The following is a 22,900-nucleotide window of genomic DNA, read 5'->3' on the forward strand; positions in this document are numbered from 1 at the left end:
CTTTCTGTGTATTATTTTACACACGGAGAGAATGTTACGGTGGAAAGATACAGAAGAAATTTTCAGCGGGGATCAAATTGTCTGGCTAGATTTTTCCGTGAAAAATTGCGGGTATTGTCCACAAGGCTGCTGTAAGGTGACACTTCCCTTGTTATCGCAGAGAAATGTTTCTGGCGTTTATTTTAATGCTTTATTTAACTGAAGTGATTTGCTTCATAATAAAATTATTTATGACTAAGAAAGGGTGGTATATCTTTGTGAATGGGGAGGATAGGGTAGGAGAAGGAGTATGTTTCAATGGCCTAAGATTACCCATCGGTGATTGTGTCAAACCAAGAGTTCTAGAAGATCGGGATAGGGCTCATCATTGTTGCAGTGGCAGATGCAACCTAGTAAAGAACGAACCACAGCCCATAGTAATCAAAAGTTGAAAAACGTGTTTTTAAAAAAACTGTCTAGTGAAAAAAATTTGCCATTTAACACTAAATCAGGAATGATAACTATTGTTTCGGTTAATCTTAGAAGTAAAAGTTTATTGCGAAAAGAAAGTTACGGTGATTTCAGAAAAGAGCCTGAAACCCCTTTAAAATGGCGTCAAATCTAAATAAAAAGTGCACCATTGGAATCAACATTGTTGAAAACCTTTTGTAGAATAATCACAGTCCCCCACCTTGAACACCAAGGAAACTGGCTTTTTAGCATGGGTAGCACTGATCTGTCTCCCTTTTTTTTCTTCTAGAAGGACTAGGGGGTGGCCAGAGCATCATAGAGAGGTGAGTAATAGCTCATTCTAAAGTGAATTAAATTTGTAAGTGTCATTTTTAAGGGACAAAAATGGAGATGACCCTCCCTACAGGCCCATCCCCCCAACTATTCCTATAAAATTTTTGAGATAGCCATTTTGTTTAACATAGTTCAAAGGTCCAATATATATGGCTTTGATGATGATATGGCCCTCCATAGTCCCTGGAGAAGGGCTGTATGTGGTATCGGACGTATCAATATCGCGCATATCGGTATCGTGCGTATTGGTATCGCATGTATTGTATCGGGAATATCGGTATCCGCTGTTGGTTTTTTCAGTCATTTTCTAGGCTCATTTTTCTAAATCATGTCCCGGCCTAGTAAAGAGCGAATCACAGCCCATAGCAACCAAAAGTGAAAAAACGCGTTTTTTCAGTTTTCAAAAGTGTCAGTTTAAAAAAAAATACACACAAAAAATTCCCATCTGACACTGACTCAGGAACGTTAACTATTATTTCGGTTCGTCTTAAAAGTAAAAGTTTATTGCGAAAAGAATTTATGTTGATTTCGAAAAAAAGCCTCACACCCCTTGAAAATGGCGTCATATCAAAATGAAAAGTGTACCATTGGAATCAACATGGTCAAAACCTTGTACAGGGAAGTTACAGTCCCCCTCCCTGAACAACAAGGAAACACGTTTTTGTATCGGTAGCACTGCTCCGTCTCCCGTTTTTTTTTTTTTTTTTTTTTTTTTTTTTTTTTTTTTTTTTTTTTTTGTTTAGCAGGTCTAGCGGGCTAATAAAGATATTCTTAATGGCTCATTAAAAATCTATTTCTCATATCTAAGTGCTTCTAATAAATTCTGCCAGCTCCATGTGCCATATGGCACTAAAATGGCATTTTTTGTGCTATTTCTCAAAGGGTGGCACCAGCAGGCTACCAGAACATCGTTGGTAGAGCTTTTATAGCTCATATAAAAGATATTGCACATATCGACGTCATTCATAAAAATTCCACCATCATCAAGTTCAAATGGCACTAAAAACGGCACTTTGGGTGTCGTGTCTCAAGTGGATAAGCTGCACTGTAAAAAAAAAATTGACTTCCAAAAAAATATTCTGCTCGAATTCTAACAAGTAAAAAAACATCAAATTTTTCTGTTGGAATTGTGACTTGCTTATTTAATTCAAACAAGCCACAAAAAAACTGTGTTGGAATTGTGACTTGCTTATTGAATTCCAACAAATTATTGAAATTATTAAATTATTGAAATTATTAAGATTTATGTATTTTTCAGTGAAAAAAAAAAAATTAATTTTCAGCGTAAAAAGGCTATATCAATCATCACGGTTTGAACTTCAACAATAGTTTGAAGTTTCTTGAATATTATTTTAAGTTTGACTATAGGATCATTGAAAGTAATATGTTCAGTATAAGCTCAATTCAAATATTTGAATTACAGCAGAAAAAGGGGAATGCTAATTGAATTTTGAGTATAAAGGTAATTATAAAAATAAAGAAATATATTTTTACTTTTAAATAAGTTCAGCTTTCTTGTCTGCAAAATGAACACGCAGAAATTTATGTACAAAAATTATCTTTTAAATTTGACAATCGCTTTTTTCAAATATATTTTTTGTGAGTTTCTGTAGGTAGAAAATTTTTTAAGATGCTACCCTAACCTTATCAGTACTAACGGTGAAAATATGTTGCTTTCTGAATTCTTTCTAATTCAGAACGAAAATCCTTTTGTGGGAACAAAATATGTTTTTGCGATGAACGTTATTTTTGTAATGAGACCCAAAAAGCGTTTCAAAAAAAATTCTTCCCTGCATTTGCCATAAATTTGCTGCTTACGCCGAATAACCAGGTAAGCAAATATATCGAAGAAAAGAAGACGTCTGTAAGGGTATTTGATTCCTTTACGTGCACGTAAAGGAACCAAAAGCTTCCCACAAAAAGAGAATTTTCTAAAATGGTGCACATTTCAAATGGACTCAGAAATACTACACTTTAAAAGCATGAATCGTGTTTAAAAAACTCCGGTTTGCTACAGGATCAATTAAAAAATTAGAACGTTAGCCCAATAAGTTTTATCAAACAGTTCATAGTGTTAAACTGTAATTAAGGAGAAACTCAACTCAATTGTAACCGAAACTCAAAAATGGAATTTTGATAACAATTGATAAGAATTTGGTTTTTATGCAAATTGCAAATACATAAATTTCATTACGTTTAATATCTACCCACCAAAGGCTCCAAGCCTCAGAAGAAAAAAGATTTTGAAAACAGGGAGCCTGATTTTCGAAAAAGGGAGAAACACTCCCAAGAAAGTCAATAAATATTAATGTAAATCAGACCTTCAGATTCAGCGTATTAAAAAATGTTATTGTGGGGGTTATGATCTCTTATAAGCACAAATGTGGAATTGTATGTTTTTCCTGGAAGACTGATAACGGACGCGTTTCTGTTTGTTGATTTTTTCCTCTCGTGTCCTTTTTAAAAGACTGTAAAGATTCGAGGGCAATTAAACCTCTTCCCAAGACCTAATTTGTCTCTTATTTTGTTTTCGAATGTAATGACTTAAGATCAATTTGACAAACAAAAAAATCATCTCCTTCAACTACCTACAAACGTATAATACAGAAGTAGATTTAATGTTAAGACCTTCAAACGACGAAGCGACGAATTTGCATAAGGGGCATTCAAATTAGGGAGAGAAAACATTCTGATTGTGATGGTAAGTATTCAGTTTAGTTTATTAATATTGATAACTTGTGTCTTATGTTTCCCAAAAGTTTTAATATAGCACATATTTTAATAAAAAAAAGTTTGGTAAAATTCTACGGTACTGTTCTATTAGCTCTAAACCATGCAAGAAGTGTTCGGTTAATGCTAATGAAATAAAACAAAATAGGATAAAAATGTAATAGTTTAGAAACAAATTTCGGCTATATATTTGCATATTAGGGGGGTGGGGGTAAAACATAGCATATATTAAATACGTAACCTAACCTGGGTACCTTTCCCCCCCCAAACCTAAAAAACCAAAGTTTAAATATTGTAAACGCAGTTAGAAACCACTGTTCGCAATCCATTTTCTCCGTTGAGAGAACCTGTTTGACTAGTTTCATTTATCATCTATCTTGTGTGGCTTACAGCTAATAGAACAGAACCAATTCTACTTTAGCTACTTTTGGCTATCTAGGAAAGGGGTTAGGCTAGGAAAATGAATCTTTCAGGGAAGAGCTTACAGGCTAAAGTATTGGTACTTATTTACTATCTGGAACACACGCGAAAAATGAAGTTTGGTTGATGCTAATGAAGTAAAAGAAAAAAGGATAATAATATAATAGTTTAGAAACAAATTTCGGCTACATATTTGCACATTAGGGGAGGTTGGGGGGTGGTGGGGTAAAGCATAGCATATATTAAAAACCTAACCAAACCTAGGTACCTTTTCCCCCCTAAACCCCGTAAAACAATACTTTAAATATTGTAAACCCTAAAACAAACCATGCTAACAATCCATTTCTCTATTGAAAGAAACCCGTTTCGAAAGAAACCCGCATCTTCCCTATATAATATAGCGCATGTGTTCCAGATAGTACATAAGTATCAAAGTATGTCTCGGAAAGGTATTTTGAAGTACCTACCACCGCTCCTTCTCCCTCTAGAGGGTGTTTAAATTTGCTTGCATAACAGGTCTATGCTTATTGAATTTTTGACAAAACAATATTTTACCTTAATTTTCTGTTATCAGTTCTTTTTTCTCAAGGTCCAGTTCCAAAAATGCTGTTCCGGTTAGCTGAGCAGAATTTTAAGCCATCTCAATGTTTTTTTTTTCTTCAAAATTTAGGAAATATATTTGCATATCTTTAAAGCCTTAGAAATTGGGATTGAGCAGAGTTGTGAGGCCGAAAACAATTTCGTTGTACTTCATTTAAGCAGAAGATTTATTTTGCAAGGTTTTAATTTTATAAAACACAGATTCTATGAGGCGGCGAACAAGAGATTTTATGAGATCTGATGAGAAAGTCAAATGTATTCATAAATGACCGGATTCTTGGCATTATTCTTGAAACCGTTCACCTCTGGAGTTAGAAAAAAGAGGGGGGGGGGTCTTTCTTTTATTTGTGCCTCGATTTGATTTCATCTTCACTTCAGGTCCGTGTGTCACTGTTTTCCTGATTGGAATATATTTCTTAATCAAGTGTCTTATGTCGGCCTGCTACTACACCATTGATTTACTGTTTTCCACCATGAAAAAATGCAGCCGTTACGAGGTGTCATATTATCTGGGAGAAATTTTTTGTTGTAATTTTCTGTTCTTGTAAAATAAATGAGATTATTTTTTTGTATTTATTGATGCTTCAGAAAGAAGAAAGGGAAATTGAATCCTGAGAACTAGATATTAGACTGTAGACCTAGGAAATTGGACAACGCTAGTGATGGAAATCCAATAAAAGAACGGGAAATCCAGTAAACAAGATGGAAATCCAATAAGGATCTTAAAATCCAGCATGTTGTTTTGTCAACAAACTGAAAATTCAATTCGGGTATTGGAATTCAACATTTTTGTTTCTCAACAAATTAGAAATTCAATAAGGACCATGGAATTCCAAAATAGTCTCCAATATTCAATTTTAGCTGTTGAAATTCAAATTTTGTTGTTGATAAACATTACAAACAATTTTTGTTGAATCTTTTGTTGACTTCTTGTTGACTTCTTAAGTGGCTTGTTTTTTGTTGACTTCTCAAGTGGAAGAGTTTGGAAGCATAAAACTGTAACATTGCAATAATTATGGTCCAATACCCTTCTCCTGGATGCTTTTAAGATGTCCTCACATATACTCCCCATCCAGACCCTCTTAGTAAATTTCATAAATCAACTAGTCATATTAAAAGTAGAAGGTTATTGCGAAAACAAATTAACTAAAATTAAAAACTTTTCAACTAAACATCTACCAAAAATTAAGCTTGATTGATCAACAGTTTTGAATTGAAACTTCAAACTTCACTCTGTGATAAAGCCTGTGTTCTAGTTTTAACGGCAGTAATTGAGGGGAAGGGACGTCCTTGCTCCAATAATTTTTGCTCTTGCCTAAGTTTTGAAATCATCTTTTTTTGGTTATTTCATTGGAAAAGCACTTGTTTCATTTAAAAAAGTTGGGGAAACAACCGAAAGTGCATTTTGTGGGAATGTGCTATCACTTATAAAAAGCGGTAAAGTATAAATATAAGCTTTTAAATGAGCGCTTAAACAGCTTTATTTTGTAACAGAAGCCTTCTAGTTTCTGCTAGTCAGTAGGTGATTTATAAAACCCTGTCTTCATTATGGCTTTCTCAGGCGAAGTCGGCCGAGTAAAAACTGCTTTTTGCTCATCGAAAAACAAACGTTCCTGAAAGCACGCATTGTTTTATTGAGTATGGATAATGAGCTTTATGTTATAGAATAAAAATTTTTCTTAGCTGTCAAGGTTGTTTGCAGTATTTTTTTAGAGCTGTCTTATCTCCCCTAGATCGGTGATAATTAGAAATTATATTAAAAATAAGTTTTCAAATGAAACTAAGAAGTGATATTAAAACTTAAAACGAACATACATTATTCCGTATAAATAAAAAAGATCATGGCAGCGTTTTTGCTGCATTAAATTTTAATCAAAAACGAACAAAGATTAATTTAAAAAAACAAAACTTTTCCGAGGGAGGTAAAGAGCAAAGTTGAAACTTAAAACGGATACAAATTATTACTTCACAGCCTATTTAATATATATCAATATAATTAGTCCACATAAACCAATTAATTATGTTTCCCTATGCTTTTATGATTATACAAAACTAGCGCTTTACTGAAAACACAAAATAATATAGGAGTTTTGGTACAGTAAAGTAAATCTGCGTGCAAAGCCCGCTGAGTACAATAATCCGACTGCCAGTAGGATTGGTGAGAAAGTATGGGTTGATTTATTTTAGTGGGGAATGTGCAACCCCAGATGATTCAAAAAAACAAACCTTTTGTTAGCAACTAATTCCCCTTCTTACTGAAGAGTTATAATATTTTTTTATGAACAGTTGTCAAATCCGGGAAATGTGCAAAAAAATTAAAGAAGAAGTCGTCAAGTGGTGCAGATAAAATATGTGCAGATCATCTATTGAATGGTAGTCCCCTTTTAGATGAACATCTTGCAACTGCTTACCAGATTATTATGAAGCAAGGTGTCGTACCATATTTAGTTACCTCAGGAACGATAACACCTATAATGAAACAATAAAAAGACACAAGAGAACCGTATTCTTGTAGACTAATAACCATTTCCTCTGTATTTTGCAAGCTTTTTGAATTGTTAATAACAGGTGGCATTAGGAAGTGTTGCAAGGCCCCTCCCCACCAGTTTGGTTTCCAGTCAGGAATGGGATGCGCTCACGCTTTAAATATTGTAGCAAATGTTCTGTTAGATGCGTTCATTTCTAATGAATCGCTGGCTATTGGTGAATACGACGTACGCCTCGCTTTTGACTCGGGCAAACATGCGCAGATAATGCTATAATTACGGAAAAATGGTGTCGACCCAGCTATTGTTCGACCTCTTTATGATATGTATCGCCAAATAAATGTGTGTGTATGCATTCCTAATGCAGAACCCACTAGAAAAATCCATGTAAAAAAGGTAGTAAACAGGGTGCAATTTCTTCGCAAGAGTTGTTCATTAATAGTATTTCTGAGGTACAGTCCAAAGTCAATATAAGCTGTGTTCTAAGAGGAATAGATGTGACCATAGGTGCTTTTCTGGATGACACCTTGAATTTTTCTCGGAAAATAGCATCCCTAGAAAGTAATTTTGATATCCTGTCATCTCAGTATGGTGATATTGGCCTTAGTTTTAATGTATCAAAATCGGAAGTAATGCTGTTTAATTGGAATAAATTTGTTTTACCTCACATTCAACTAGGATCCCTGTCTATTGAGCCTGTGAAATCACTAGTATACTTGGGACTGCCCATCGGAGACACACTGTCATCTACCCCTTCGCTAATCATCACACATATAGAGCGTAAAATTCGAACTGCGTATGGGGCCACAATTTCTTCGAAGAGAAATCTTAATAGGTTTTCACTGGCTAGAATTTACAACGCTGTCGCGCAGCCACATATATTATATATAACACCATTTTGGAAACTTCTGCGTAAAGAAGATAAATCTAAAATCCGTAGAATTTTCTTCAGATATTTGAAGTTTTTGCTGCAAGTTCCATTGAGAACCAGTAATTCGTACCTGATCCGGCGATACGCAGTAATCAATTTAATTGCTGCAGTTAATTAGTTGCTTGATAAGCATTTCGTTAATTTCGAGGGTAGTACCTATCTTTGACTACCCCTACTCTCGTCCGTTCCGCTACAGTGTATGTGTGCTTTTTTTGTCTGTACTATTTAATGTATGTTTTTTTTTCTCCCTCTCTTTTCTGTTGTTTTTTTCGATCAATTTCTGTATTTATGATGGGTTTAAAAAATAAATTCAAATTCAAACCAATTAAGGACACTTTTTATAGAATCAAAATATTATCAATCCCATTTAAGATAAAGCAACAATCCATTTTAGGATTTTCTTTATTTTTTTTTTACGTTTAATTTGGTGTCAGTTCTGCACAATGGCTCAGTCCTACGACTGGGTCTTGTTTTGGTTTTTAAAAGGACATGTCATGATTAGTTTGTACACAAGTTTAAATTAAGGTCATCTTGATAGTATTAGGACTATAGACTAGCTTTAGAATTTGTATCATGGCTTGAAATTGACTCTTGTATAAAGAGAAATAATCGGATTTCCAGAGTTCACTTTATGTCTTATTTGATCTTCATTTCAGGTGATACTAAAGCATATTCCTTACAATTTAAGACTGTACATTACCTACTATTGGTATTACAGCTGGTGAGAGCAAAATGCTGCTTGATAAATGTATCCGATATTTCAATATGCGGTTCAATTACTTCGCGGTTATAAAAAAAATATTTAGTTTTACGCCTTTGTTTTTAAGATAATTTTAATTGTATACTGAAAGTTACCAATGCCACAACTGGTGTAATACTATGAAAAACTTTATATATTTGTTTAGTTTTGTCAGGCTACATACCCGCTTTCGACTCTCAAATCAATAATTATGTATTTTTTACTCCACTTTTGTGTTTTCAGTAAAGCACTAGTTTTGTATAATCCTAAAAGCATAGGGAAACATAATTAGTTTGTTTATTTGTACTAGTTATATTAATATATATTAATTAGGCTGTGAAGTAATAATTTTTGTCCGTTTTAAGTTTCAACTTCACTCTTTACTTCCCTCGGAAAAATTTGATTTTTTAAGTTAATTCGAACAAAAATATAAAGTCCAACTACCTTTTTAAGTGACCAAACAGAATGGAGGGAAACTATACCCCTCCCCCTATCCCTTTTTCTCACAAAGATGTTAAATACATACTGCTACTAATGCTACTCCTGCTACAACAACTATTGTTACTATGCAAGCTTAGGGTATTAGGGTGAAACTTCACTGGGATGTTTAGGTAGATGTTCAACTATATCAAAACAAACTATAAGCATGTAGATTTTTGTAAAGGTGACAAAGTAATATCTCAAGAACAGCTTACATTATTAAGTTAGACCTTTAAGGGTAGCTTGTGGTGGATTTTAAACTAGCCAGAAGGCACTATATGCATAGTTTTAACACTAACATTACAGTAACTGAAACTAATGATGCTAAGGGTGTTAAGGTGAAAGTTTTAGGGAACGGTTAAGGGGAGTTTAAATTAAATGAGTCTTTTATCATATATGAGCGGGCTTCCCCTCCTATGCCACCTCTCTTTTTTCGCTGAAGTTTGAAATTTTTGCTAATTCGTTATGAAAGAATTCATAAACATCAGGGCCGTTTAATCGGAATAAAAAACTTTTTCAAAATAATAGAGAAGTTCTTGTAATGAAAAAGAGATTGAAGTGGGGGTTTCCCCCTCATATATGGAATAATTTTTACAAAATGGTGAAAAAGCAATATCTCGAGAACAGCTAACATTATTAAGTGATACCTTTAAGGATAAGTTGTGGCAGATTTTGAACTAGCCAGAACACTACCACTCAACTATCAACACTAACACTACATTTACTGTAAGTAATGACACTAAGGGTATTAAGGTAAAACTTTAGGGAACGTTTTGGGAGATTTTCAATTAAACGAAAATTGCTCCATATATGAGGGGATTCCCCCTCCTAAGCCCCTCTGTCTTTACACTAAAGCTTGATCTTCTAAATTCTTTAAGAAACACTTCATAAACGTTAGGGACGTTTAATTGAAATAAAAGCTTTTTCAAAGTAATAGAGACTTTATTGTAACGAGCAAGGGAATGAGAAAATGACAGCCCCTCCTCATATATGGAGTAATTTTGTCTTTTTCTGTGTTGTTCTGTGCTTCCTGTTGAAAAAAGCTTTTTTTTAAATTTTAATTTCTGATCGTTAACCAGATCATGCTCGAAAATTCAGCTCCCCCCGAGGTAATTTTAGGTAATTCAGCTCCCCCTCTCCTTACTCTACACCCACCGAGACTCATTCATAACACGTGATTCAAAATTAAACTTCATTGTACACAATTGCATCAAGCATAATCTGAATCAACTTGATCACTACTAAGCCACTACTACTCCAACACCTGCGGTAGCACCAATAATAAAGGTATAGGCTGAACATAAATGTGGTAATTAAGAAGAATTAGACAGCACTTAATATAAACTCATTTAGTTTTTATCTGAAGGCTCGGCGAGGCTTAGAAATTAGGCCATTGAAACGTAATGCTTTTGTTATCCTATCCCCCCATACACAAAGATCTACACCCTTCCTTAATAATAGACCACTGCATTATGAAGCAAATCACTTCAGTTAAATCAAGGGTTAAAATAAACGCCAGAAAAGTTTTTGTGCAATAAGCAGGGAGGTCACCTTGCATCACACTTGTGGACATTAACCACATTTTTCCACGAAAAAAGATTACCCGACAATTTGACCCCCACTGAAAGGAAATTCTTGTCAAAAATTTGATTCTCGAAATTCTTCTCGAAGCTTGAAAAGGCACTTAAACTTCTGCCATGTGGTTCTCTGATTGTTTTGTAGTTAGGGAAGGAGGGAGCTACCTCAAAGGGTGCATTTTAATGCCAAAACATCTCAGCTCTCATTGAGCCTTCAAATAAACCAAGAATTAGTTCTGTAGTGGTAGAAATTGTTGTATAGTCCCCCGGGTCACAACCACAATTTTTTTGGGGGGTTGTTATTTTGTTGTTGTTTTTTTTTTGGGGGGGGGGGGTACAACAAAAACTTAAAAAAAGCATCAAAAATGTGAAATTGATGTTCAACCCCTCTTGGTTTCTTGAATCATTTCTGGTCTACGATGTTATTACAAGAGTCAAGAACATCATTAAACCCTAAGACGAGCAGAATTTATTCCGTATGGGGGGGAGGACTGCCCCTTCCTTATCCTCACTTCCACTTCATGGTCGCAAAAATTTTAGAGGGTACTCAATACATCAGAAATTGAGAGTTCTAGTCCTTTTTTCGTAACTCGAAAGTGATTGGAGACCAACCAGCCATGGGGGGTGTATTTTCCATGACGAGGGGATATTTCCGCGGAGGATATTTTCTGGGGGACATTTCCAGGGGTAATTTCTGAGGGGGGTATTTTCCACTGGGTTTGGGATTCTCCGGCGGGGATTTTCCTGAAGGGTGGGGAATTTCTCGTTGGGATGCTGGCTCTCGGAATAAACATGGAAGACACTTCAGTCAAAGCTAGCGCGTTGATTCTGAACATTTTTCAAGCTTTTGAAATACCTTTCCATTTATACGAGTAACTTTAATATACAGGTCTTTTATATCAATAATCAAATAGTCTACAAACAATTTAAAAGCAAGAGTAAACTAATCAATCAAAACAAGTAGTTACCCGATCTTCTGCTACTCCTCCTCGTTGAGTAGGGTATTCCCAGTCCATATCAAGCCCATCAAAGCCATATCTTAACAAGAATGGGACAACACTATCAATAAATTGGCTACGGCCTTCCGCAGTGCTGGCCATCTACAAAGGAAGAATAGAAGTTAAAGTCTAAGAAAAATTCTTTTTAGAAAAAAAAATTCAAAACAGCAGTTTATACAGATAATTCACTAAAAGTAATAATAATTTGAATTAATTATGAAACCTAAAAACCATAAAAAATTTAAAATTGTTTACACTCAGTAATATCCACTCAAATTGAACGAAATAGAATTCAAACATATTTCAGTCTCAGTTTTAATTTTCAATGACACCACTGACCCTTTGGAAAGCTTATCAAGGTTCCAATTATTTTCTAATTTTATTTCAATTAGTGCAGATATTTTCAGTTCTTCTATTGTTTGTCATTGCCGTAAGACTTTTTTTTTATTGTCAATTATTTTAACCTAACCACGGAATCTGAAGAGCATGAGAACCACGAATAATTTACACTCAGCCTACGCATCTTAAACTCAACTCAAATTAAATGAATTAGAATTGATCCAGATTCCTGTCACAGCTTTACTTTTCTATGACACCATTGGTGCTTTGGAAAGTTTGAACAAGCCTTACATTGATGATTTGCTTATTTTTTTGTGCTGTAATTCTAAAATTAAAATACTTGAAATAATAATTTTCTGTGCAAAGTATTCTGGAGACTTTTAAATATTGCTTTAGTTATGAAACTTGAAAACAATACAATTTTCAGAGTTTTCTTTTTGCATTAAGCGAACTCGATTTGAACTCAATTAAAGTTGAATTTGTTAGAGTTTAACTTCGGTTTTACTTTTCAATGTCGTTATTAACCGTTAGAAAAGTTTAACAGAGTTCAGGTTGTTTTTGTTTTCCCGTTGATTTCAATTATTAAAAATAACTTAAATAATAAATTTTATTGTAGTCTTTCTTAATAATTTTTGTTACTTCTTATGGCCAAGTATTTTGAGCTGATTATGAAATCTATAAGCTATTCATAATTTTTACTTATGTGTGCTCAGTCAACCCACTCAAAACTCAAATTATCTAAAGTTGAATTTCGTTTCTGAGCTCTCAACCTTTTGGTTTGGATTAGAAATAGAGATTGATAACAACACTAGAGGTCTAGCTTGTAACTGTTCCAATTTCCCTCCTATTCCTGCTGCTCTAACAACTTTCTTTGATTGTTCTTTTAATGATACATTAAACTAGACTTTAGGTCCTAGAGGTACCTCAACATCCACGACTTCCTTCTATTTCTTCGCAAAATAAAATCATAAGAAAGTTATCAAATCATAAGAAATTGATAAATTGTTGAAGCTTTATGGGGACTGGTCCCCAGTTTTGCAAAATTAAAAGGTGAAATTACACTGCACTTCAAAACATACCTTCAGGACTACTTTCAAAGTTTTAAGATTTCACACGAACGAACAATAAATCAACTTTATCACAGGAAAGGCAGAAGTTTCTTTTCAAATATTTTAAGTCTCTTAAACGTAGATTCAAAAAAAGAAAATATGCAAGACCAACCGTCAATAGGCATATTAAGTGGGATTAGGTAAGATCAAAGCTCTATAGAAAGTATGTCCATGAACCCTGCATAAAAGCTATGCAGTGATATTGAGTTAAATTTTTGAATTAAAAAACCAGCTTTAAAAAAACTCAAACTGAGAGTTAAATCAGTTACATGACTGAAATTCAGCGCCAAAAGCCTGCATTAAAAAAAGTGTGTTCTCTACTTTTTCAACTTAAGTGCGTTCTATAGAAGGTTTCCATACCCTTTTGGGCTATCATTCACATAGTTTTATAAGTAAAGCAATTCAGCTGTGAGGAAATGGCAGCTCTGAGAGAAAGCTGAAGCCATTGAAGGAAACTTGCTCCGAGAATTAGGTTTTAAATTAGGGTTGCCCCTGGTTTGAGAAACAATAAAAATCGTTTAAATGTCACTCGACGAATGAAAAGAATCTTAAAGAGGCGAACATACTAAATTTTTGCCTTCTATTTATCTTTTTGAAATGTATTAACAGTATTTTCATGTTTTTGAAAAGATTGATTGACTGTTTTGTCAGATCCTGCTTTTTTTACATTTTGTTCTCTCTTTCAATTGTTTTCTATTTTGGTTTATTTTTACAATAAAATCGTTCTCTCCCTTTTAAGAGATCTGAATTGTAACTTCTTCGTTTTAAATTTCCAATCTACAGGAAACATCTAATGACTAGAAGAATTTTAGAAAAAAATTCCATCTAGACAAAGGGATTCGCAAAATAAAGAGAAATCACACTATGAAGAAAGAGCGCTCGGAAGGATACCAGTGATGAAACCAAAGGGTAAATCTGCATTTAGATATGGCTGTTAAGCCAAGCTAAGGCAAAAGAAGGCACATTTTTTTCAAGCTAAGATGGCTAAATATGTTAATTGTGGTTGATTCATCGCACTGACTTTTTTTGTCTCTGATAAACCTGAAAAGTTTCAGGTTTATCATGAGCATTATCATTATTATTAATGAGCTTTGACCTGAAACAGAGACAAGCCCAACATTGGTTCACTTTTTCATCGGCATTGACTGTTTGACATTTTAGTCATCCGTAATACAATGATATTGTTGTCATCTTTTGGCATGTTTTTCACATGTTTCATGTTTCACATTTCTTATAATGTGTTTCCGTATTTTTTCAGTGCCCGCCCAAGGCCAACTCGAATCGTCCAAGAAACCTGGTAAGGCTAGTTCTTAGGAGCCTAAACATTATATTACTTACCAACAATTATGTAAATTAAACGACGGTCAAACAGAACAAAGAGAGATCAGTTTCCTATAGTTCCTTTTTCCTATAGGTTTTTTTAAAAAGCAAATTATTGCGTTTTTCTTGAGGTTAAAATAACCACACAGTTTGAAACACAACAACTTAAGAGGATGAAGATAAATATATTCAAAACCCTTAAAAAAAAAATTTATATTTAACTTGATAGTTTCTTCTGGGTGAAATTTTATGCTGGTAAAAATAACAAAAAGTCTTTTAGCAATAACATTTTTTAACAAGTAGCCTGTCTTTTTCTCTGTATTGGAACTATCTTACCTTTGAGTACTTGACTGATCCTTCATTCCATCCTCCGATAGCCAAAATTGTCACGAGCTCTGGGTGTATCTTCTTTAAACCGGTGAAACGCTCATAGGCTCCTGTTGGACAAAAGAAAAAAAAATATCTATGTCAACATAATAAGTTCACGCCTGTCTCATAATTTTATCAGGTTTCACATGTTTCGAAAATAAGTTGAATTTTAAGAAAAGGGCTGATTAACATTAGTTAATATTTTTCATGAATCTGTAGGTGCTGTATTATTATACCAGGCGCACCAATAGGTATGACGGTACCTGGCTTACCCGAAATCCGTTTAAGGTATTGGTGTTTCATTGACGCCATTGGTTTGTCACCAGACAAAAAATTATACAAATATCGATTATACATACATTAAAATTACAAATTATAATTATCAATGATCGTTATCAATTAACAATTATAGTTACCAAATATAAAAATACTTTCCCCCTTCTTCTATCCCTCTCTCCTCTCGTGACTGGTTAAAGGCAAAGCATCATATTGTATTTGCAGTTATGAAATACGGTTATTAGATTTCTCCTTTGATTTTAACGTTACAATTCTTATACTGAATTGGAAGATCCAAATGACTAAAAAAAATTTTGAAATGATTTATCAATATTAATTGATTAATCAATATTAATATCAATGTAATTAATTTGCTCTCATGTATTGTATAGTAATGCTGTGTCTTTTTGTCATAAAGATAGGATAACTAATGTTCCGAGCTTTATTTTTTTCTTATTTAAAAAAAAAACTCGAAGATTTTTCACTCTAATTGATCATAAGAAGTTATGCCTCAAATTTTAATACAGCCAAACGCAGAGGATTCATTATGGGTGGTATATATGTCATGATTTTGATTTTATCCACAAGTATGTCTATTATCTTGCTCCTGAATTAATTTTCAGTTTAAAATCCACTAAGTCAATCAAAGGAATAATTGGCTTACATGAGCTAGATGGCATTTCAAGTCAAATGAAGCTCTTTTTTCGCCATTAATCAAGTTGTCTTTTGATGTGTCACTTTATCCGTGAAACTTTCGGAAAATAGCTTACATTCCTTTCCCAAAATGCTAAACTATTTTGTTTAAACTGATTAAAAAAATACTAAAGTGATTGAAAAATATAAATAAAACATGTGCAGTATATCAGTGAGACATAATGAGAACTGAATAAAAAACTTGAACTTGAGCTAATAACTTGACCCAAATAAAAAACGATTTAGTTAACTTAGCAGAATGGGTGATCTTTGTATTAAACAAAATACTCGTATCAGATGGAGTTAGGATGACCCTGAGTACCTTCTTGGAATGTCCATAGGTAATTACAGCAATTTACTTGGAACTTTTTGTTGCCATTGTAAACCTCTGTTGAGTTCTTTATTTGTATGCCTTTTTATATTGGCAGATGTAATGGTTTACGTAAATTCCAAAGATATACGATAAACGTTGGTATATGGTCTTTATTAAATAACGTGAAAATACACATAGAGAAAATAAGGTAGCACAAGAACAACTAGCTACGACGAAGGCGAAAGATGGACTGCCTTTAGAAATAAACCAAGAACATAACTTTCCTGGAACGGAAGTTGCAGCTATTGGTTGTTCGACGATGCCTGGGAACGAGCCCTTTCCAATGACTAGCTTTAGTCCCAAGGGCCCCCCCTGGACCGCTCTCGTTGACACATAAATGCCCAAATAACTACGAAATGAGACACCCGGAAAAGCTTCTCGAATTGATGTTATAAATACTTTACAGATTCTCCCCCCTGTTTCAAGTTAAATTTCCCAAATTTGGCTTATCCCCTTCTCATTAAACCCTCAAACTTTAATTGAATTCAAAAACATTACCTTCCCAAATTATTCACTTCTCACCTAATAACATTCTACAGCATGAACTAGTAAACAATTACATAATACAAACACTACACAATACTTGCATAAGTAAAAACTCACATAGTATAAACGAACCACACTAACAACAGTAGTCGGAAACTGGATATTTTAACACTTCATTTGTCTTTGTATACTTTAAAATAGACTTGTTCCCCATACCTCTGAATTTGATGAGGACAAGGAAAGTTGGGATTATGCATAAACTTCGGGTTAGGGCAAAAGGAATGACCGAGAAAGGATAATTAATCCTGAAATACCAGCGACAAATAAATGAAAATGCATAAACTTATAAATAATGGAATAGATATGTCAACCTTTACAGTTTGATTGGTATACCAGGCTGCTCTTCTGTTAACGCACTATTATCAATAAGATTGTTGAGATAATATTGCAGCAGAACAGCTTAGTTTTGACCTCTTTGGTTTCGCTTTGACAAATGGTAGTGCTACTGTTGATATTTTTACATAACTATTCGTGCTATGTATTAAATCCATCCCTCGAGGCATCAACCTCATCCTACGGGACCTCAAAACTAGCCCCTTTTCCACCTTTTTTTTCTCATCCCACGGGACCTCAAAACCAGCTCCCTTTTCCTGGGTAGCCAAACCACCCTGCGAGGCCTCAGTACCACCTCGCAGTGCAACAAAACCATCCCGTGAGGCATCAGTAACATCCCACGGGACCTCAGAACCAGCTCCCTTTTCCTGAGTAGCCAAACCGCCCTGCGAGGCATCAGTACCATCTCGCAGTGCAACAAAACCATTCCGTAAGGCATCAGTACCATCCCATGGGACCTCAAAACCAGCTCCCTTTCCATGGGTAGCCAAACCGCCCTGCGAGGCATCAGTACCATCTCGCAGTGCATTAAAACCTTTATCACTGAGTCCAAATTTCACCCTCGTCAGCGCAGAAAGAAATTCATCGGAAAAAGAAGACGTTTCTCCTTTCCCCACTATCTGTTCTATCTGTTCATATTGTTTTGTAAGCTTGTACGCATCACCTAAACAAAAAATTTATGCTCTAACAAATACCGTTTGTAGGACGGTCTGATCCCCTGCTTGAATAAATTGAGAGCAAATCTTCCAAGGACTACACCATCATCCCTGGCTTCTAAGGACACCCTACATGACCTTCCTAATTTTTGCATCCTTTTATAGAACAGATATACCGTTTCATCCTTAAATTGAGCCGCGCCTACAAACTCTGCAACCATTTTGCCTACTGTTTTGCCTGGGGCATATGCTACAAATAATCCACATTTTAAACTTGACAAATTTATAATCGAGGGAAGTCAAATAAAAGAGGCGGAAATATGCCATTTATCCTCCACTGTTTTACAAAATCAAAAGCAACCTTTTTGTTATACCCATTTTCCGCCGGATCAAACATAGGAATAATAACTGACATATTGAGATCATCTTTGAAGAAGCAATTATTCTAAAAATTTAAATATTTGTTTTAAACACAGTTCTTTAATTACGGACGCCAGATTTTGGGCAATAAACTTCACTTCTAACAACAGGGGTCTAATAAAATTTACTGGGTTGTTTAGCTGTGTTAAATCACTTACGAAAGATAGTCTGTACCAAATCCAATTGCAGTTGGTCTCAATTAAATCACTAGCGTCAAATGTAGTCACAATTGAGAATTAATTTTCGATTATCAAATTCAAAATGTTAACTTTTGGTTGGAAACTGTCAAATGTAGATCACACGTCGACTTTATAAAATCAGGTAAAAAAAACACACCAAACGTAGAATGGCTAAATGAAGGTAGAAATCGACCGGAGACTCTCAGTTGTAGAAATTTGAATTAGTAGGTAGAAGCTATCGCGATGAAATCCATATTAGGCATTGTGTAACAGCCTATTTCAAAATGTTCATTTAAACAAAAGTGTTTTTCAAGAAGGCACTTTGAATAGAAGAAAGTTCAATAGCTCGTAACGTTTCGATGTCTTATTAATCAGTCTTTTGCAGTATTTGCGGCTCAATATCACAAGAAATTTTGGTAGCTGGCAAAATAGCTCTTCAATGTATTGCCAGTATTTGGCGTAAGATGTCGTAAGTACTTATAACGGTCACTCAAATGTCACTTGGAGGTTTTCCCCTAGTGATATATGCTCCACTAGTTTTAACCGCTTGCCACCACTCTATAAAACTCTGTTTAGTTCTTTATTTGTATGCATTTTTTTTATTGGCAGATGTAATGGTTTACGTAAATTCCAAAGATAGACGATAAACGTTGGTAAATGGTCTTTACTAAATAACGTGAGAACACACATATAGAAAATAAGGTAGCAAAAGAACAACTAGCTACGACGAAGGCGAAAGATGGACTGCCTTTAGAAATGAACCAAGAATATATCTTTCCTGGAACGGAAGTTCCAGCTATTGGTTGTTCGACCATGCCTGGGAACGAGCCCTTTCCCACGACTAGCTTTAATCCCAAGCGCCCCCCTGGACCGCTCTCGTTGACACATAAATGCCCAAATAACTACGAAATGAGACACCCGGAAAAGCTTCTCGAATTGATGTTCTAAATACTTTACACCCTAAAAAAAAACATTTCTTCAAATATCTGTTTTTACACTTCATTCAAATATGCATTCAGAATCTCTCGATTAGCTCTAGTTTGTGAGTAATCATTTATCAAAATTTGTTTCTTAGAAAATTGAAATTTTTAGATTAAAAAAGAGCTAATTGATTAGAATAGTTTTTTTTATAGGAAAGCAGTTTATTATGCTGAATTTAAAATATTGATACTTTTTTTTTACTACCCTTTTTTCAAAAACATTTTTAAATTTGTGTTACAGGAGAATTACTTTTTTCTTGTGCTCCTTATTGTTTTCTGCAGTTTGCCAATTTCAGCCTATTGATAATTATATAAAAAAAAGTTTTCTTAACTGAAAGTAAGGAACGACGTTAAAACTTAAAACGAACAGAAATTATTCCGTATATGAAAGGGGCTGTCCCCCCTCAACGCCTCGCTCTTTACGCTAAAGTTTTTTATTGTTAAAAAAGAATAAGAGTTGTGAGAAAGTCAAACTTTAGCCTAAAGAGCGAGGCGTTGAGGAGGGGACAGCCCCTTTCATATACGGAATAATTTCTGTTAGTTTTAAGTTTTGACGTCGTTCCTTACTTTCAGTTAAGAAAACTTGTTTTTTATTTAATTTTTGAACGTTTTTGAATTAATGCAGGTTTTGATTTTGGCTCACAGTACATGAATAATTAAAACACAATTTGCATATTAATTTTAATTTAATTTGGTTGATTGGTTTTCTCGAAACTGGTTAAATTTTATTTACGAACGGTTCTGTTAGTAATAAATATATGTACCTTACAAATTGACTTGCGTAACGAACTTCTATGTTCATAGATTTTTAATAAGTGTATTAGGGTGTTCTTCCCTTATTCATTAACTCCCTCTTTACGCTGAAGTTCAAATTTTGTTCCAATTCTTTAAAAATGGCCCCTTAATCACAAAGGCCATTATTTAGAATAAATAGCTCTTATGAAAGTACTAAAAAATCTTTGGCTTAAAGAGCGAGGTACTGACTAGGGGGTGAACCCAATCATACACGTAATATTTTCTGTACGTTTTAAGTTTTGATGTTACTCCTTATTTTCAGTTGGAAAACTTGTTTTTTTTTAATATTTGATTTCTGATCTTTTTTTTAAATAATGCTGGGAAATCCGGCGCCCCCTTCATAGCAATGTCCCTCCCCCCATGAAAACTTCCTTCATGGAAAGATCTTCCCACATAAAACCCGACACACCCACCCCCCTACTACCAGAAAAAATCCCTCCTGAAAACGTCCGTATACTTCCTAATAGCCAATAATGTATGTTAACATTGGGTAAAGTTCATAGCTTTCAGCCCTCCCCCCGGGGACTTTGGGGGATTAAGTCATCCTAAAGGACATAGTTATAATATTTTCAACCATGCTGAACAAAATGGCTATCTCAAAATTTTGATCAGATGACTTTAGGAAAAAATGAGCGTGGGAGGGAGCCTAGTTGCCCTCCATTTTTTTGTCACTAAAAATCGCACTAGAACTTTTAATTTCCGTTCCAATGAGTCCTCCCACGATATTCTAGGACCACTGGGTCGATACGATCACCCCTGAAAAAAAATAAAATAAAATAAACACGCATCCGTGATCTTTCTTCTGGCAAAAAATGCAAAATTCCACATTTTTGTAGATATGAGCTTGAAACCTCAACTGTAGGTTTCTCTGATACGCTGAATGTGGTGGTGTGATTTTCATTAAGGTTCTATAGCTTTTATGGGGTCTTTCCCCCTTTTTTCGAAAATCAGCCAAATTTTCCGAGGCGCGTAACTTTTGATGGGTAGGACTAAACTTGATGAAAATTATATATTTGAATTCAGCATTGAAATCTGATTCTTTTGATGTATCCATTGGTATCAAAAACCCGTTTTCTAGATTCTCGGTTATTATTGAGCCGGGTCGCTCCTTACTTACACTTCGTTACCACGAACTGTTTGAAAAGTCGTACAAGTCTAACCTCTGCAGCTTTTGCAGAAATTATAAACCTTAGGTCAGAGTGATAAATATGACAATTCTTTTTGGAAAGCTGTGAAAAATTCTCAATTGCCGCCAAAAAGGGTTATTTTCACTAGTTATTCAGCCAGAGCCTAGAGTATATGAGTTGAAAAAAAGTTTTATAGTTTATTGTTGAGAGGCCTATATGAAGCGATATAACCTAGCTTCTTTTTTATTGAGCCCTGTCTTTGCTTTCGACTGGAAAACTCTGCTTTTAGCAAGCAGGCCGGTGCCAGTTTCGAGTCATGTTTATATTAAAATTAGAAAGTAAGCTTTCGGCTAAGGAATCCGTTTTTGAACCAAGATAGACATGTTTTTTTTTCATCCAATGATCCTTGATGAGGTGATCAGAGTATACGACATCTACTGTTTTGTGTGCACTTCAATGTAGCATTTTAAAAATATCAAGGGGCTGACAACTTCATTGTCGTGGTATACATTTAAAAAAAAATGTGGTTTGAAATTCAAGACAATGGTGGAATTTGTAATAATATGATGTTAAGCCTTTGTCATCTTTGCGGTGAGGGGTGGACATCTTTTGCTAGTTGGTTCACCTATCCTTTACCTTCTGTTAACACAGTGGAATGGTGGTCTGCTTGGTAATACAGGGTTCAGGGGATGATTCACGATGATGGGCCACGGGCTTCCTTTTTGTTCCGGTAAAAAATAAAAAGCAACTGAAAAGCCGATTTGAAGTCTTAGGTGACAGCAATGGCTTTGGAAAATCTTTATACCTTTTGACCTATTATTTGAATCCGATGAATACGTTAGAATAAAAATCCCGTCCAAATTTGAAGACAGGGGAGTAACTTGTAAGTGAAAATTGGGTTTTACGCCTTGGTTATCTTTGAGATGAGGTGCTGGAATCTTTTTCTTGATGGTGTGCCTAATATTGACTTCTAATGTATTTGAGTGTGCAAAAGAGTTTTGTTTTACGTTTGCTACGGAGAAGGACGTACAGGAAGAGTACATCCTTACCTCTTTTAGTACTTGACTGAAAGCTGAATTGTACAAATTAAAGTCAAATGGTAAATTCAGACTTTGACATGCCAAAAAGAATAAACAAATAATTTTTAAGACCACATTGGCGATGCATGAAAATATGAAGGAATTCGCGGTGAAGTAAAAATAAGAATTTTTTAAGCCAAAGAAGGATAAATATGCAGGCATAACGGTGGAGACCTCTGACCAACCATACTAAGATCACTAAAGTAAATGAAGAGTTAAAAATATACATACGATAGTCTTAAAGACAAAATAAAACAAAACGAACCTACAAAATTAAACACTAAAATTGTAATAGCCAATTTCGCTGGCTGGAAATATCCTTATTTTTTCTTCTTCGGAATTTTCTTCATTTTGTAAAAAAAAAAAAAAAAACAGTTGCATTACAGTAGGCTGCACTGAAAAAATAAAACAGTAGGCTGCACTGACATTAAAATAATCATTAAAACAAGTTATTGCAATAAGTTTATGATATTTGTAAAAAAAAAGTAAAAGGTAAAATCTTAGTTCTTTTTTATCTTTAGTATTTGTCCTAGAGTGAAAATATGCACAATAAGTTTAGATG

General features: G+C 34.4%; 1 protein-coding gene across 1 annotated transcript in view; it reads right to left on the minus strand.

The window, feature by feature from the left end:
• The window catches only part of LOC148943735 (chitinase-3-like protein 2), a 66,549-nt gene that overhangs the window by 40,322 nt on the left and 3,327 nt on the right, over positions 1–22,900 (minus strand). Inside the window, exons 3-4 of the mRNA XM_089101659.1 lie at positions 14,849–14,949; positions 11,715–11,846 (exon numbers count right to left, since the gene is read on the minus strand). Coding sequence (XP_088957785.1) covers positions 11,715–11,846; positions 14,849–14,949 — 233 coding nt within the window. The remainder of the gene's footprint in view (positions 1–11,714; positions 11,847–14,848; positions 14,950–22,900) is intronic.

Source organism: Artemia sp. Qi Xiang Cuo, chromosome 15 (genome assembly GCF_049724085.1).
Source record: "Artemia sp. Qi Xiang Cuo chromosome 15, ASM4972408v1, whole genome shotgun sequence".
NCBI lineage: Eukaryota > Metazoa > Arthropoda > Branchiopoda > Anostraca > Artemiidae > Artemia > Artemia sp. Qi Xiang Cuo.